The 12,919-nt window shown below is 42.2% G+C and overlaps 1 protein-coding gene across 2 annotated transcripts in view; it reads left to right on the top strand.

Annotated features, from left to right (window-relative positions):
• The first annotated feature begins 1,116 nt into the window (after nucleotides 1–1,116).
• LOC124014044 (ras-related and estrogen-regulated growth inhibitor) overlaps nucleotides 1,117–12,919 on the top strand; it is a 60,885-nt gene continuing 49,082 nt past the window's right edge. Inside the window, exons 1-3 of one of the 2 annotated variants that reach the window (XM_046328715.1) lie at nucleotides 1,117–1,306; nucleotides 1,431–1,473; nucleotides 5,544–5,717. In XM_046328715.1, the coding sequence (XP_046184671.1) occupies nucleotides 5,657–5,717 (61 nt within the window). In that variant the 5' untranslated portion in view covers nucleotides 1,117–1,306; nucleotides 1,431–1,473; nucleotides 5,544–5,656. Of the gene's footprint in view, nucleotides 1,474–5,543; nucleotides 5,718–12,919 lie in introns of both variants that reach the window. The other variant, XM_046328714.1, reaches the window with a different exon arrangement.

The raw sequence follows: 12,919 nt of genomic DNA on the forward strand, positions 1-12,919 counted from the left end.
GCTATCTTCTCTATACCACCCCTACCTTGTCACAACACAACTGAATGGCTCAAACGCATTAAGAAGGAAAGAAATTCTGCAAATTAACTTTCAATAAGGCACACCTGTTAATTGAAATGCAGTCCAGGTGACTGTCTCTTGAAGCTGGTTGAAAGAATGCCAAGAGTTAGCAAATAATGGCTAATTTGAAGAATCTGAAATGTAAAATATATTTTGATTTGTTTAACACTTTTTTGGTTACTACATGTTATTTTATAGTTTTGAATGTAGAAAATAGTGAAAAATAAAGAAAAACACTTGACTGAGTAGGTGTGTTAACTTTTGACTGGTACTGCATATGTTAAATGTTGACTTCAGGAGCATTAGATAATTAGCTATGAATGTAAGACGTTTCAGTCAATTCTTTTTTTTTGTGGGGGGCACTTTGAGCACCTGCCCCTCCAAAGGTCTGTACATGGCCCTGATAATATGGTTCCAGAGTTGTATCTGAATATAAAGCTGTAATTCTGACCAACAGGGTTGCTCTCTGTATTGCCAGTCTGGTGGACTTTGGAGAAAACGTTCCTCTCATCCAAACTAACTATCACTGTGTATCAGGGAATGTCAAAAAATATAAAATAGCCCTCTTTTTCTCCCAAACTGCACAACAGTTCTCAAATGGAATGAAGGCCACCTTACAAAGACTTTATCAACTACTTAAGCAAAAGAAATGTAAGCAATGGTAACTAAGGATTCTGATAAGAAAACAGGACAGGTCAACAGTCATTTCCTCTCCGATCAATTTACAGCACGTGACATTTTAAATGTTCAAATACATCCAACCTCAGTAAGATCAACCTCGTCCAAATAGTGTGCACATAACCATATAGACCTGCTGTAAAATTAGGCTACAGAGAGCGAGAGAGAGGCTATGCTCTTGCACTTTCCCACAATATCCGTTTTAAATTAGTAACCAATCATTACTTTCAATACAATAAATACCATGATAGATTAATTGATTATTCAAATGACATTGTAACATAATTACATATGTGTTCACCTTTGAGTGTAGCCCGCGGTTTTATTTCATTTTACTGACGGTAGAGGGCCCTAGTGTCCTCCGCTTCCGTCTGCAACAGATGCAACGGTATGCAGCACGCCAATGTGTTATCAAAAGCTCAAGTTCAGCAGCGCCACTCCGTGTCTTGCAGCTGACCCTCGTTTGGCGATACCTTGACAGTGCTTGTGGTTGACCACGGTTCAGACTGCTTTGATCAGAGGACAAGTAGCGGTGTCCACCTTGCGCTCCTGTCTTCTGGAACCCTAGGTCCGTAGTTGTTGAATTCTCTTCGGAACGCTGGGTCCGAATCTGTTGGATTCGAGTCAAGATATCGCCTCTCCTTGTTACAAGCTGTAGAAACATTGATGAACTTTTCTTTCCTCCATCGCAGCTGCTTTCAGAACAAGGATTGTTTTACATTGACCAACCGTTTGGTGAGTCAACCTTTTATTATGAGATTAAGATTTCTTGTTTCTGTATGGAATGCCATTGGTGGTCCAAAAGTAACCTAACTGAAGTCACCTGGTTGTTCATAGGGCTACAACTGTAAAAACGACTTAGTTAGTCAGCTTAGTTTTATTTTATTTCACATGTATTTCTCATGATTTTTTTTCTAAAGTTATTATGCAGTCTCCCTTTCTATTTCCACATACGCGTTGGTTCCACGTCAATAGCATGTCAATGTCAACTGTAGACTAATGATGTGACACATCTCCTACCTACCTGTTGCCAACAACTATGATATATTTTCTACGTTTCATGTTGAACAGGAACAAATAATGAAAGCACACTCGTGTCACATGCGGCAGCCTAGTGGTTAGTATGTTGGGCTTGTAACCCACCGAAAGGTAGCTGGTTCGAATACCCGAGCCGACAAAAATGTGAAAATCTGTCGCTGTGCCCGCTGGGCAAGGCACTTGACCCTACATTTGATCCAGGGGCGCCATACTACTCTGGCTGACCCTGTTAAAACACATTTCACTACACCGATCTGGTGTATGTGACATAAAACATCTATATACTAAAGAAAGGGCGATAGACATTTGAACAAATGCATCCCATTGTATTATCACACGCAAATATAAGTGTATTTATATTATATCTGTAAGTCTATTAAAATGCTCAAGGAAAGACATTTCATGAGGGCAACATTAAATGAAGCTATACATTTTTTTCATACTATTAAAAACAAACAATGGAGAACTTTGTTTTGGTAAGGCAATACGGTTGTAGTAAGCCAAATAAGGGCTTGGGTATATGGGTATATCATTAATTGAAACAACTAGAAATGTTACATACTCTGGCTTTAATGTACAAGATGGTCTAATATGTCAGTCACCCCCATTGCCTGTGCAAGCCAAGCAGTGAGAATTATCACATTGCTGCTCATTTCGCATTCATGTCATCTAAGACTTGAGCTGGCTGTGTGGAGTGTTGTGTAACAGATCTGATCTTCTCAGAACACACACACACACATACACACACACACTCTCTCAGAGCAGAGTTCAACACAGGTTTGGCTGGAGGACTGCCAAGAGGCAGCTACTGCTCAATGTGACAGAATGAAATAATGGCATTTTACATTGTGAGATCTTTCAATGTGTATCCCATGATGTGTCCTTCAGCTTACCATCTGGAAAAATTGGAATGTTATACTATTCAGGCAGGGTGCAGCCTACTGAAATACACACAATTAGCGTTTAACCTTTTCAACAACTTCAACAGAAATTGAACATCGAATTACATCTTTGCTAATGTCATTTGCCACATTGACTCTGAACAGTGCGTTTATGAACAGTGTGTTTATGAACAGTGCACACATCAGACAGGTTTTTAGTGTCCCTTTGGAAAAGCTGTGGTTTTTGGAGGTCTTTCTTTAGCGTGTGGTGCACTATGCTCAAAGCACTCGCTCAGGTCTCCACCCAGGGTTTGGAAGCATTCAGCCTGTAATCTGTCTACTGAAGTAACTACGACACACCCCACATTCACTGCTGACTCGATGTTAAATGGCATGGGCACCGAGCTCTGGCTTTGGGGTGGAAAGAAAAATAAATGTGCTTATTTTGAATATTTAGACAAGGTCTCGAGTGTACAGCCCTCAGGTGAAATGCCAGCACATTTAATTTTCCTCACCCTCACTTTTAACACTTTGATGGTATTTTCTTAAGGTAGTGTAGAACACAATTTTATAGAGAGGCAATGCACCTATCGTCCATATCTTCCCTCCACTCCCAGCTCTCTCTTCTCCGTATCGTTCTCTCACACACACCACCATACAGTATGCTCAGATCTCTCTATCGCCCAAGGCTCTTTACGGCAGGATTCGTTATTCTTTTTAAACTCCAGATGTGTTCAATTTGTCACCAAGTCTCCCCCGGCCTCTCTTCCCACCTGACCACTTAGCAGCCACTTAACGCAATCCATCACAGGCCTTATTGAGGCTATTCATCTGGCCTCCCCTTTAGGAGACGTCATTGGATTACAGATAGGATCGCGTGGGCCGTGGGGGAACCTGTGGTACACGAAGTTGAGCCAAATAAATGGCCAAGGGCCAGGGAAGTGACACTGACGTTAGCAGGGTGAGGGACTTAAGTGATGGATTCCTCCTCCCCTTCTCCTCGGGTCTATTTGACCAAGGTGGGTGAGTGCTCAGAAGATGCTATCCTCACAGATAGGGGAATGTTGTTTAAATGTTATTGTTACGTTGTGTCCCCAAACTGAGACCGACGTTGGGGCCAAACGGATAGACCGGGATGTTCCCGTCTAGAACCTTCAGCTTCCCTTGGCAGGGGAGAGAAAGTTGTGAGATAGATGATGCTCATTTCTCACACAGCTCCGGAGAGAGAGAGAGAGAGAGACAGGGCTTGGCACTGCAGCGCCTAGTGCAGCAGCATAGAGCTGTATAAACCCAGAGTGGTGGTGGTGGCCTCAGACAGAGGTCTCCTGGCTCTCTGTTTATTGGGTCTGGATGGGGAAATGGAGGGATAGATGATGGGAGGGATGGAGAGGATGACCTCAGCGATGTTGACTGAGACACTCGTTTGCCACTCGAGCACCTTCGGCAGGCTAGGACAGGGCACAGATGGTGCACAATCATACCATATAAGGGCTCAATTTGAGAGGGAAGGCTAGGAGAGTGCTGTGTGACTGTACACAACAAGTCAGTGAGGGAGTGAGTGGTATTGAGGGATGGCTGTCGATGGCACCCGTGCCAGGATCTGAGAGAGATTGCGATTGGCTAATGGGAGATGATTCAGCGCACTTGATCTCAGCCAACCTGGTGTCAAATAAACAATGGCTGTGTCTCAAATTGAACTGCATTCCATATATAGTGTACAGGGCCCATACACTGTAGTCAAAAGTGGTTCTCTATGTATGGAATAGGGTGCCATTTGCAACGCAGACAATTTCACTCCGCATATATGGTGTACTGAGCAGCAACCATTTTCTAAATGAGTGAAGGGGGGACATTGCTAGAACATCATTGGGGCTGCCAGCCCAGGACTTGTACATACGTTTGCACTATGTGATAATTAAAAGTGTTTTATTTCTCTAGTGTGCATTCATTTCCTGTCATTCCCCGTCAAAAGGTGAAGCAATGCACTGTGTGTGATGTTTAGAGTTTATTTCTGTCCGTTTTCTTCAGCGCCAGCAGCAACACAGCTTGGCTGGTTTCTAGCTAAAGAGATTAGTGCAGAATTGACTGCTATTTAGAGCACGGAACCATTTGCTTTATTTCTGAATGAATAATTCAGAAGACTGCCCTCCCACATATGCTCTCCCTCCCACACCAGCTCAGATACTAATGCAGCTGCTAACAGCCTTCCATGCAAAAAAAAGGAGTATGTGACTCCTATCAGTGGTGATGCTGTTGCCCGCGGTAACGCTTCTGCAGATGGGCCTCATCCATCACTTCAGTAGGTGTGAGCATGTGTGTGTCTGTGTGTGTCAGGGCTAAGCCATTGATAAACAGGAGCCACAGTACCCTGACATATCCACAGCTTCTCGGAGAGATTCACTTTGCCTCACTCTCCCCAGTGATATGGAGCTCGTTCATATAATAGACTATCAGAATGAGGATAACCAGAAATACCTGCAGCCACCTGTTCCCTTGAACCAAAATGGCTTCCAGCACATTGGGGGTATTTTAATTAGCACACCATTGACAGCCATTTCACAGCCTCAAAATAAATTACACCTAGGTTCTCAATACAAAGAAAGCTATAGAGAACACAACACTTACACATATTATATATTTCTTTAATGCATTAGACATAAAATATTTTTCTCAGATCCAGACCTCATCCCACCTAAACCAGATGACCTCGAATCGCGTGCCTTTCCCATTTTTACGACTCACTGCCTTGGAAATTGTATATCAAAGGCTTCTCGCCTGTCATTTCACATTGCTTCAGATCCCAGCAGGAAATACATCTAAGTTCATTTGTGACAAGCTGTTTCATATTAAAGCCTTAATCCCGTATTTGATGGTTTGCTTTCCCAGACATCCCAGCTCCCGTGTCTGGAACTGAGGATGGGTGGCTGAACCCGGAACCCGCCGTGTGATCTATCGGCTCTGTGATTGGTCCGTTCTGGTTCCGGTCGCTACCTGCTGCCATGGCGAAGAGTCCCGAGATGAAGCTGGCCGTTTTCGGTAGAGCAGGAGTGGGTAAATCAGGTAGGAGGACCACTGACTGACTGTCTGTCTTTCCATGTTTGTGTCTTTCCATGTTTGTGTCTTTCCATGTTTGTGTCTTTCCATGTTTGTGTCTTTCCATGTTTGTGTCTTTCCATGTTTGTGTCTTTCCATGTTTGTGTCTTTCCATGTTTGTGTCTTTCCATGTTTGTGTCTTTCCATGTTTGTGTCTTTCCATGTTTGTGTCTTTCCATGTTTGTGTCTTTCCATGTTTGTGTCTTTCCATGTTTGTTAATCTATTGGAGTTAGTCAGTGAGATATATCGCTTGTGGGCTTATTTTTGTTAGAAGAGCAGTATTTGCTTTAGTTCCCACGTTTCAGTGACGATTACACAATAAACTATCTACTAAATTAACCGCTGATTGTTGTTCTGGTCTGAAGTGCCTTACTTTACCCAAGCCAATTCAACACATTCTGAATCGGTTCAACACAAACTGGCAAAACTCTCCTGTATATCCTAATGCACATGTCAAACAGGGGTCACCATATTTAGTATGCTGTTTATTATGATATCTGCAGTAGCTAACAAGATAATGAAGAGCATATGTCTCTTGCACGGCACAATTGAAGACAGATTGCTCTCGATGGTGTTGGAAGATATTTATTTGAATGTTATCCATGTTTAAGAAGGCCATTATGTAACACTGATGTCTGTGAAGGTCAAATAAGGGACTGTTTTGGAAACTGCGGAAAGATGCCAAATGATTCCATGAAAACCCGTATAGAACCGTAAGTACTGTACAGCAGGTTGTTTCGCAATGAACATGTATTATTAACCACTAATAGGTCATGTGGAATAAGGATTACCGCTTCTATAAAAGGGAAGTATGTTTTACAGCCCAGCCCTGTATATTGAAAGACTTTACACACATTATCCTCCTGTGACAGCCAAACTCAACTGGCGGACCATGGTCCGGTTCCAGACCCAATTAAGGGTCAATACGGACCGAAACATCATTTAGTTCTATAAAAGTACATTATTTTTCGATGGCTTTAAAAAACAAAAACGTAATTCTTCCCACAACCAATGGCCTAATATGCAGTGAGTCCGTAGCCCTTGTGAAAAGTGCCAATGTTACGACAATAGTAATATCGTTCCGATGTATCTCCTAAACACTGGGGTGAGAACAAACAAGATTAACCAACTCAAATCCCAATATGAGAGGTCCACCAAAGTCCATGTCGATTCCCTGACAGCCCAACAACATGCAATGGAGTATTCACTGAGGATAGCCTGGGTTTTGGGAAAACACAAAAAAACATTTTCTGATGCCAAGATGGTAAAATAATCATGTGTGACGTTGCTGACACCTTGCTTGAAGGTAACAAAAGAATTAGCTTAGGGAAAGATCAGATCCCACTGTCAGATTCCACAGCAATGAGAACTGAAATATTAGCTGAAGATTTGACTTCACAACTTGATGAGGCTATAAAGAATGACCATGCATTTCATTAGCTGTGGATGAATCAACAGATAACATTGGTAATGCCCAGCTTCTGGTGTTTGTCAGATTGTATAATGAAGCAAAGAAGGAATTCTGTGAGGAGCTGTTGGGCTTAACAAATCTAGAAGCACCCGCGCGGGGAGAGGATACCCATGAGACCTTCAAAGGGGTGCTGACAAAAAGGGGGACAGATCTGAAGTCCGTGGTCTCCATCACAACAGACGGCGCTCCAGCCTTGATAGAAAAAGAGAGGGGTGGCTGGTTGCACGTTTTGAAAGAGGACCACCCTAAACCTGATGACATACCATTGCATCACCCATCAATCTGTCCTGTGTGCCAGTCTGGGAAAAGAGTATTCTAAGGTCATGACAACGATGATGAACTTTTTGAGAGCAACATCATCCCTATAACACCGCCTGCTACGAGGCTCTCTGACAGAGACCAATGCCATTTTTATTACTTACTATTGCACATTATTGTTCAGCAAAAGCAGGGTTTTGGAATGCTTTTGGGCCATTCGGGAGGAAATGCAAGCTTTCTTATTAGAGCAAAAGAGTGAGAAGGCGACTGTTGTCTGAGTTTTTGGAAGATGAGAAGACTGGGACTGCTGACCAGTTGCATTTTTGACAGACATTACATCACACCTTAACAATGTTACGCTGCAGGGACAGGACAACAGTGTGTGATATAACAGCTGTCCAGGCTTTCCAGAGGAAATTTGAGCTTTTCCAGAATGATCTCCAGGGAGAACTTGTCCACTTCCTCAATCTTCTGGTGCAAATGCAGGGAGACTAAGATGTTCCCAAACCATGTTGATTTTATCCAGAAGCTAATGGATAACTTCAAGGCTCACTTTGATGACTTCACTGTTGGAAGAGAGCTACTGCTGCTCATCCAGAACCCCAAAATGGAGTTGATTGAGTTGCAAGAAAATGTGGCTTTGAAGGAGCAGGCTTGTGATTGGGACCCTGTCATTTTCTGGGGAAAGACGGTGCCTGCAGTTGATGTCCTTGTTCTCAAAAAAAAACTGGTACTACACATCCTGACCATGTTTGGCTCCACATACAGCTGTAAATCAGTCTTCTCCACAATGACCTTTCTTAACCAGTGAACACCTGTACCAGTGTCTCAGAGTTGTTCTCACATAATTTGTGCCAAAGTTCAAAGCACTGGCAGGAGACAGTAAAATTTCTCTCGTTGATATAAGGGCAAGGCCCAGAGTGGCTTATACATTAATGTTTCCCAAAGTGGCTTTCTGAGCATTCAGATTATTTTTGTTCAACTCTCCTTTGTCCTCCAGAAAACATGCCATCACTAACAGTCTGCTGCCTACACACAGACTTGAAATCATTGGCCACTCTAACAAATTAATAACTAGTCACTTTATTAATGCCACTTTAATAATAATGTTTTCATATCTTGCATTACTCATCCCATATGTATATACTGTATTTTATACCATCTTGCCTATGCCGCTCGGTCATTGCTCATCCGTATATTTATATGTACATATTCCTATTCCATAGAGAAGTACAAGCATTTCACTACACTTGCATTTCTCTTTTAATGAGTTGGACGAGAGGGATTTACTCCAGACACCCGAACAGGCCCTCTTCCCCGTCATTCGCTGGAGAAAAAGACAAAGAGGTATCTCGGAAAGAGATTGGAGTGCCTTGTGAGGCTCCGCTGACGAGTGGCTAATCTGCCTTTGTACATTGGCCAATAGTACAGATGGCAATCGCTGGATAATAAATTGGTCGAACTAAAAGCATGTATATCCTACCAACAGGACTTTAACTGTAATCTTATGTTTCACTAAGTCGTAGCTGAACGGCGACATAAATAATATACAGCTGGCGGGTTATACACTGTATCGGCAGGATAGAACAGTAGCCTCTAGTAAGACCATGGGTGGCGGTCTATGTATATTTGTAAACAACAGCTGCTGCATGATATCTAAGGAAGTCAAGGTTTTGCTCGCCTGAGGTATCTCATGATAAGCTGTAGACCACACTATTTACCGAGAGTTTTTATCTGTATTTTTCATAGCTGTCTTACATACCAACACAGACCGATGCTGGCACTAATACCGCACTCAATAAGCTGTATAAGGCCATAAGCAAACAGGAAAATGCTCATCCAGAGGCAGTGCTCCTAGTAGCCGGGGACTTTAATGCAGGGATACGTAAATCCGTTTTACCTCATTTCTACCAGCATGTTAAATGTGCAAGCAAAGGAGGCAAAAATGTCTAAACCACATTTACAGAGACGTCTACGAAGCCAGCCCTCCATATGGCAAATCTGACAATAATTATATCCTCCCGATTCCTGCTTACAAGCAAAAATTAAAACGGGAAGCACCAGTGACTAGATAGATGAAAAAGTGGTCAGATGAAGCAGATGCTAAGCTACAGGACTGTTTTGCTAGCACAGACTGGAATATGTTGCTGGATTACTCCGATGGCATTGAGGAGTACACTACATCAGTCACTGGATTTATCAATAAGTGAATCAATGACGTCGTCCCCACAGTGACTGTACTTGCATACCCCAACCAGAAGCCATGGATTACAGGCAACATCCACACTGAGCTAAGGGGTAGAGCTGCCACTTTCAAGGAGCGGGACTCCGACTCTTTTCTCTGTATACATCAATGATGTTGCTCTTGCTGCTGGTGACTCTCTGATCCACCTCTACGCAGACGACACCATTCTGTATACTTCTGGCCCTTCTTTCGACACTGTGTTAACTAACCTCCAGATGAGCTTCAATGCCATACAACTCTCCTTCCGTGGCCTCCAACTGCTCTTAAATGTAAGTGAAACTAAATGCATGCTCTTCAACTGCTCGCTGCCCACACCTGCCCGACCGCCTGCCCAGCATCACTACTCAGGACGGTTCTGACTTCGGCGACGTCATTTAAAAAATAGCCTCCAACACTCTACTCAACAAATTGGATGCAGTCTCTCACAGTGCCATCCGTTTTGTCACCAAAGCCCCACTATTGCGACCTGTATGCTCTCATTGGCTGGCCCTTGCTTCATATTCGTCGCCAAACCCACTGGCTCCAGGTCATCTAAGTCTTTGCTAGGTAAAGCACCGCCTTATCTCAGCTCACTGGTCACCATAGCAGCACCCACCCGTAGCACGCGCTCCAGCAGGTATATTTCACTGGTCACCCCCAAAGCCAATTCCACCTTCGGCCACCTTTCCTTCCAGTTTTCTGCAGCCAAATACTGGAACGAACTGCAAAAATCACTGAAGCTGGAGACTCATATCTCCCTCACTAGCTTTAAGCACCAGCTGTGAGAGCAGCTCATAGATCACTGCACCTGTACATAGTCCATCTATAATTAGCCCATTCAACTACCTTATCCCCATACTGTTATCTATTTTATCTATTTTGCTCATTTGCACCCTAGTATCTCTACTTGTACACTCATCTTCTGCACATCTATCACTCCAGTGTGTAATTGCTATATTGTAATTATTTTGCCACTATGGCCTATTTATTGCCTTGCCTCCATTATCCTACCTCATTTGCACACACTGTGTATATATATACTTTTTCTATTGTATTATTGACTATGTTTGTTTATTCCATGTGTAACTCTGTTATTTGTGTTGCACTGCTTTGCTTTATCTTGGCCAGGTCGCAGTTGTAAATGAGAACTTGTCCTCAACTAGCCTGCCTGGTTAAAGAAATGTAATATTAAATAACCCGGAAGCTTATAAGAAATCCCGCTATTCCCTCAGACGAACCATCAAACAGGCAAAGCGTCAATACAGGACTAAGATTGAATCGTACTACACCAGCTCCGACACTCGTCTGATGTGGCAGGGCTTGCAAACTATTACAGATTACAAAGGGAAGCACAGCAGAGAGCTGCCCAGTGACACGAGCCTACCAGACGAGCTAAATTACTTCTATGCTCGCTTCGAGGCAAGTAACACTGAAACATGCATGAGAGCATCAGCTGAAGACTGTGTGATCATACGCCCAGTACATCACTGGGGCCAAGCTTCCTGCCATCCAGGACCTCTATACCAGGCGGTGTCAAAGGAAGGCCCTAAAAATCCAGCCACCCTAGTCATAGACTGTTCTCTTTGTTACCGCACAGCAAGCGGGGGCCGGAGCGCCAAGTCTAGGTCCAAGAGGCTTCTAAACAGCTTCTACCCCCAAGCCATAAGACTCCTGAACATCAAATCAAATGGCTACCTAGACTATATGCATCCCCCCTCTTTTACGCTGCTGCTACTCTCTTATTATCTATGCATAAGTCACTAATAACTCTACCCAGGTATATATTACCTTGACTAACCTGTGCCCCCACACATTGACTCTGTACCGGTACAACTTGTATATAGCCTCGCTATTGTTATTTTACTGCTGCTCTTTAATTAATTATTTGTTTATTTTCTTTTCTTAATGTATTGTTAGTTAAGGGCTTGTAAGTAAGAATTTCACTTCTGATCATGTTGTATGACTTTCTCAGAAAAAAATATTCAAAACCACATGACTTTCAACACATTACTCCTAATAAATGAGAGAGAAGTACTACTCTCCAGCACAGACTGTACTGATAAAAGTCTGAGGAAAAAGAGTGAGGAGATGTTTCGGCTAGCAGCTTTGGGATGCATCAGGCACCAGTTTGTGAAACAATTTCCCTTGACTCCATCTACACTTGAAAGAAAATGGAGGTACGATCAAGTGTAATGTATTACATAAATAAAGCGAATTGGATGGAAAATGGTGAAAAATGCACAAATTTGTTCTTGAATCTACCAAAAATAGAGTTTACCAAATTATATTTTGAGAGAAAGCAAAACGTTAAAAATATACAGGAAGACCTGTGTGAAGGCCAACTTACAGAAGAGGATCTTTTTGAGGCAATAAAATCTTTTCAGTCTGGAAAAACACCAGGGCTTGACGGTATACCAGTAGAAGTATATCAGACCTTTTTTTGATGTACTCAAAGATCCAGCATTAGCATGTTTTACTCTTATACAAATGGTAGACTTTCAGGTACCCAACAAGAAGTTCTGATTTCATTACTACTAAAACATGACCCAGGTGGTAAGTATAAAGATCCAGTACATTTAAAGAACTGGATGCCACTAACACTTCAATGTTATGATGTGAAACTCCAGATAATGTTCATCCTGATCAGACAGTTTTTTTTTACATGGACGATATATTGGAGATAATATACAACAATTACTTGAAGCAATTGAACATTATGAAACATTGAAGATACCAGGCCTGGTCTTCATAGCAGATTTTGATAAAGTACGACTATAATTTATATTTAAATGCCTGGATTACTTTAATTTAGTTGAATCTCTTATACAAATGTAAATAGTAAATAATGGTTACTTCTCAAAGTATTGTGCTTTTAAGAGGTAAACAAGGCTGTCCGTTGTCTCCATATCTATTTATTATGGCCATTGAAATGCTAGCTATTAAAATTAGATCCAACAAGAACATTAAGTGGTTAGAAATCCTGGGGATAAAAACAAGTGTCAATGTATGCCGATGACTCTAGTTTTTTTCTTAATTTCGCAATCTGGATCCCTGCACAGTCTCATTGAAGATCTTGATCACTTTTCTAGCCTCTCTGGATTAAAACCTAATTATGACAAGTGTACCATATTACGTATTGGATCGTTAAAAATAGTGTTTACATTACCTTGTAGTTTACCAATAAAATGGCCGGATGGTGAAGTAGACATACTTGG

Source organism: Oncorhynchus gorbuscha, linkage group LG25 (genome assembly GCF_021184085.1).
Source record: "Oncorhynchus gorbuscha isolate QuinsamMale2020 ecotype Even-year linkage group LG25, OgorEven_v1.0, whole genome shotgun sequence".
Taxonomy (NCBI): Eukaryota; Metazoa; Chordata; class Actinopteri; order Salmoniformes; family Salmonidae; genus Oncorhynchus; species Oncorhynchus gorbuscha.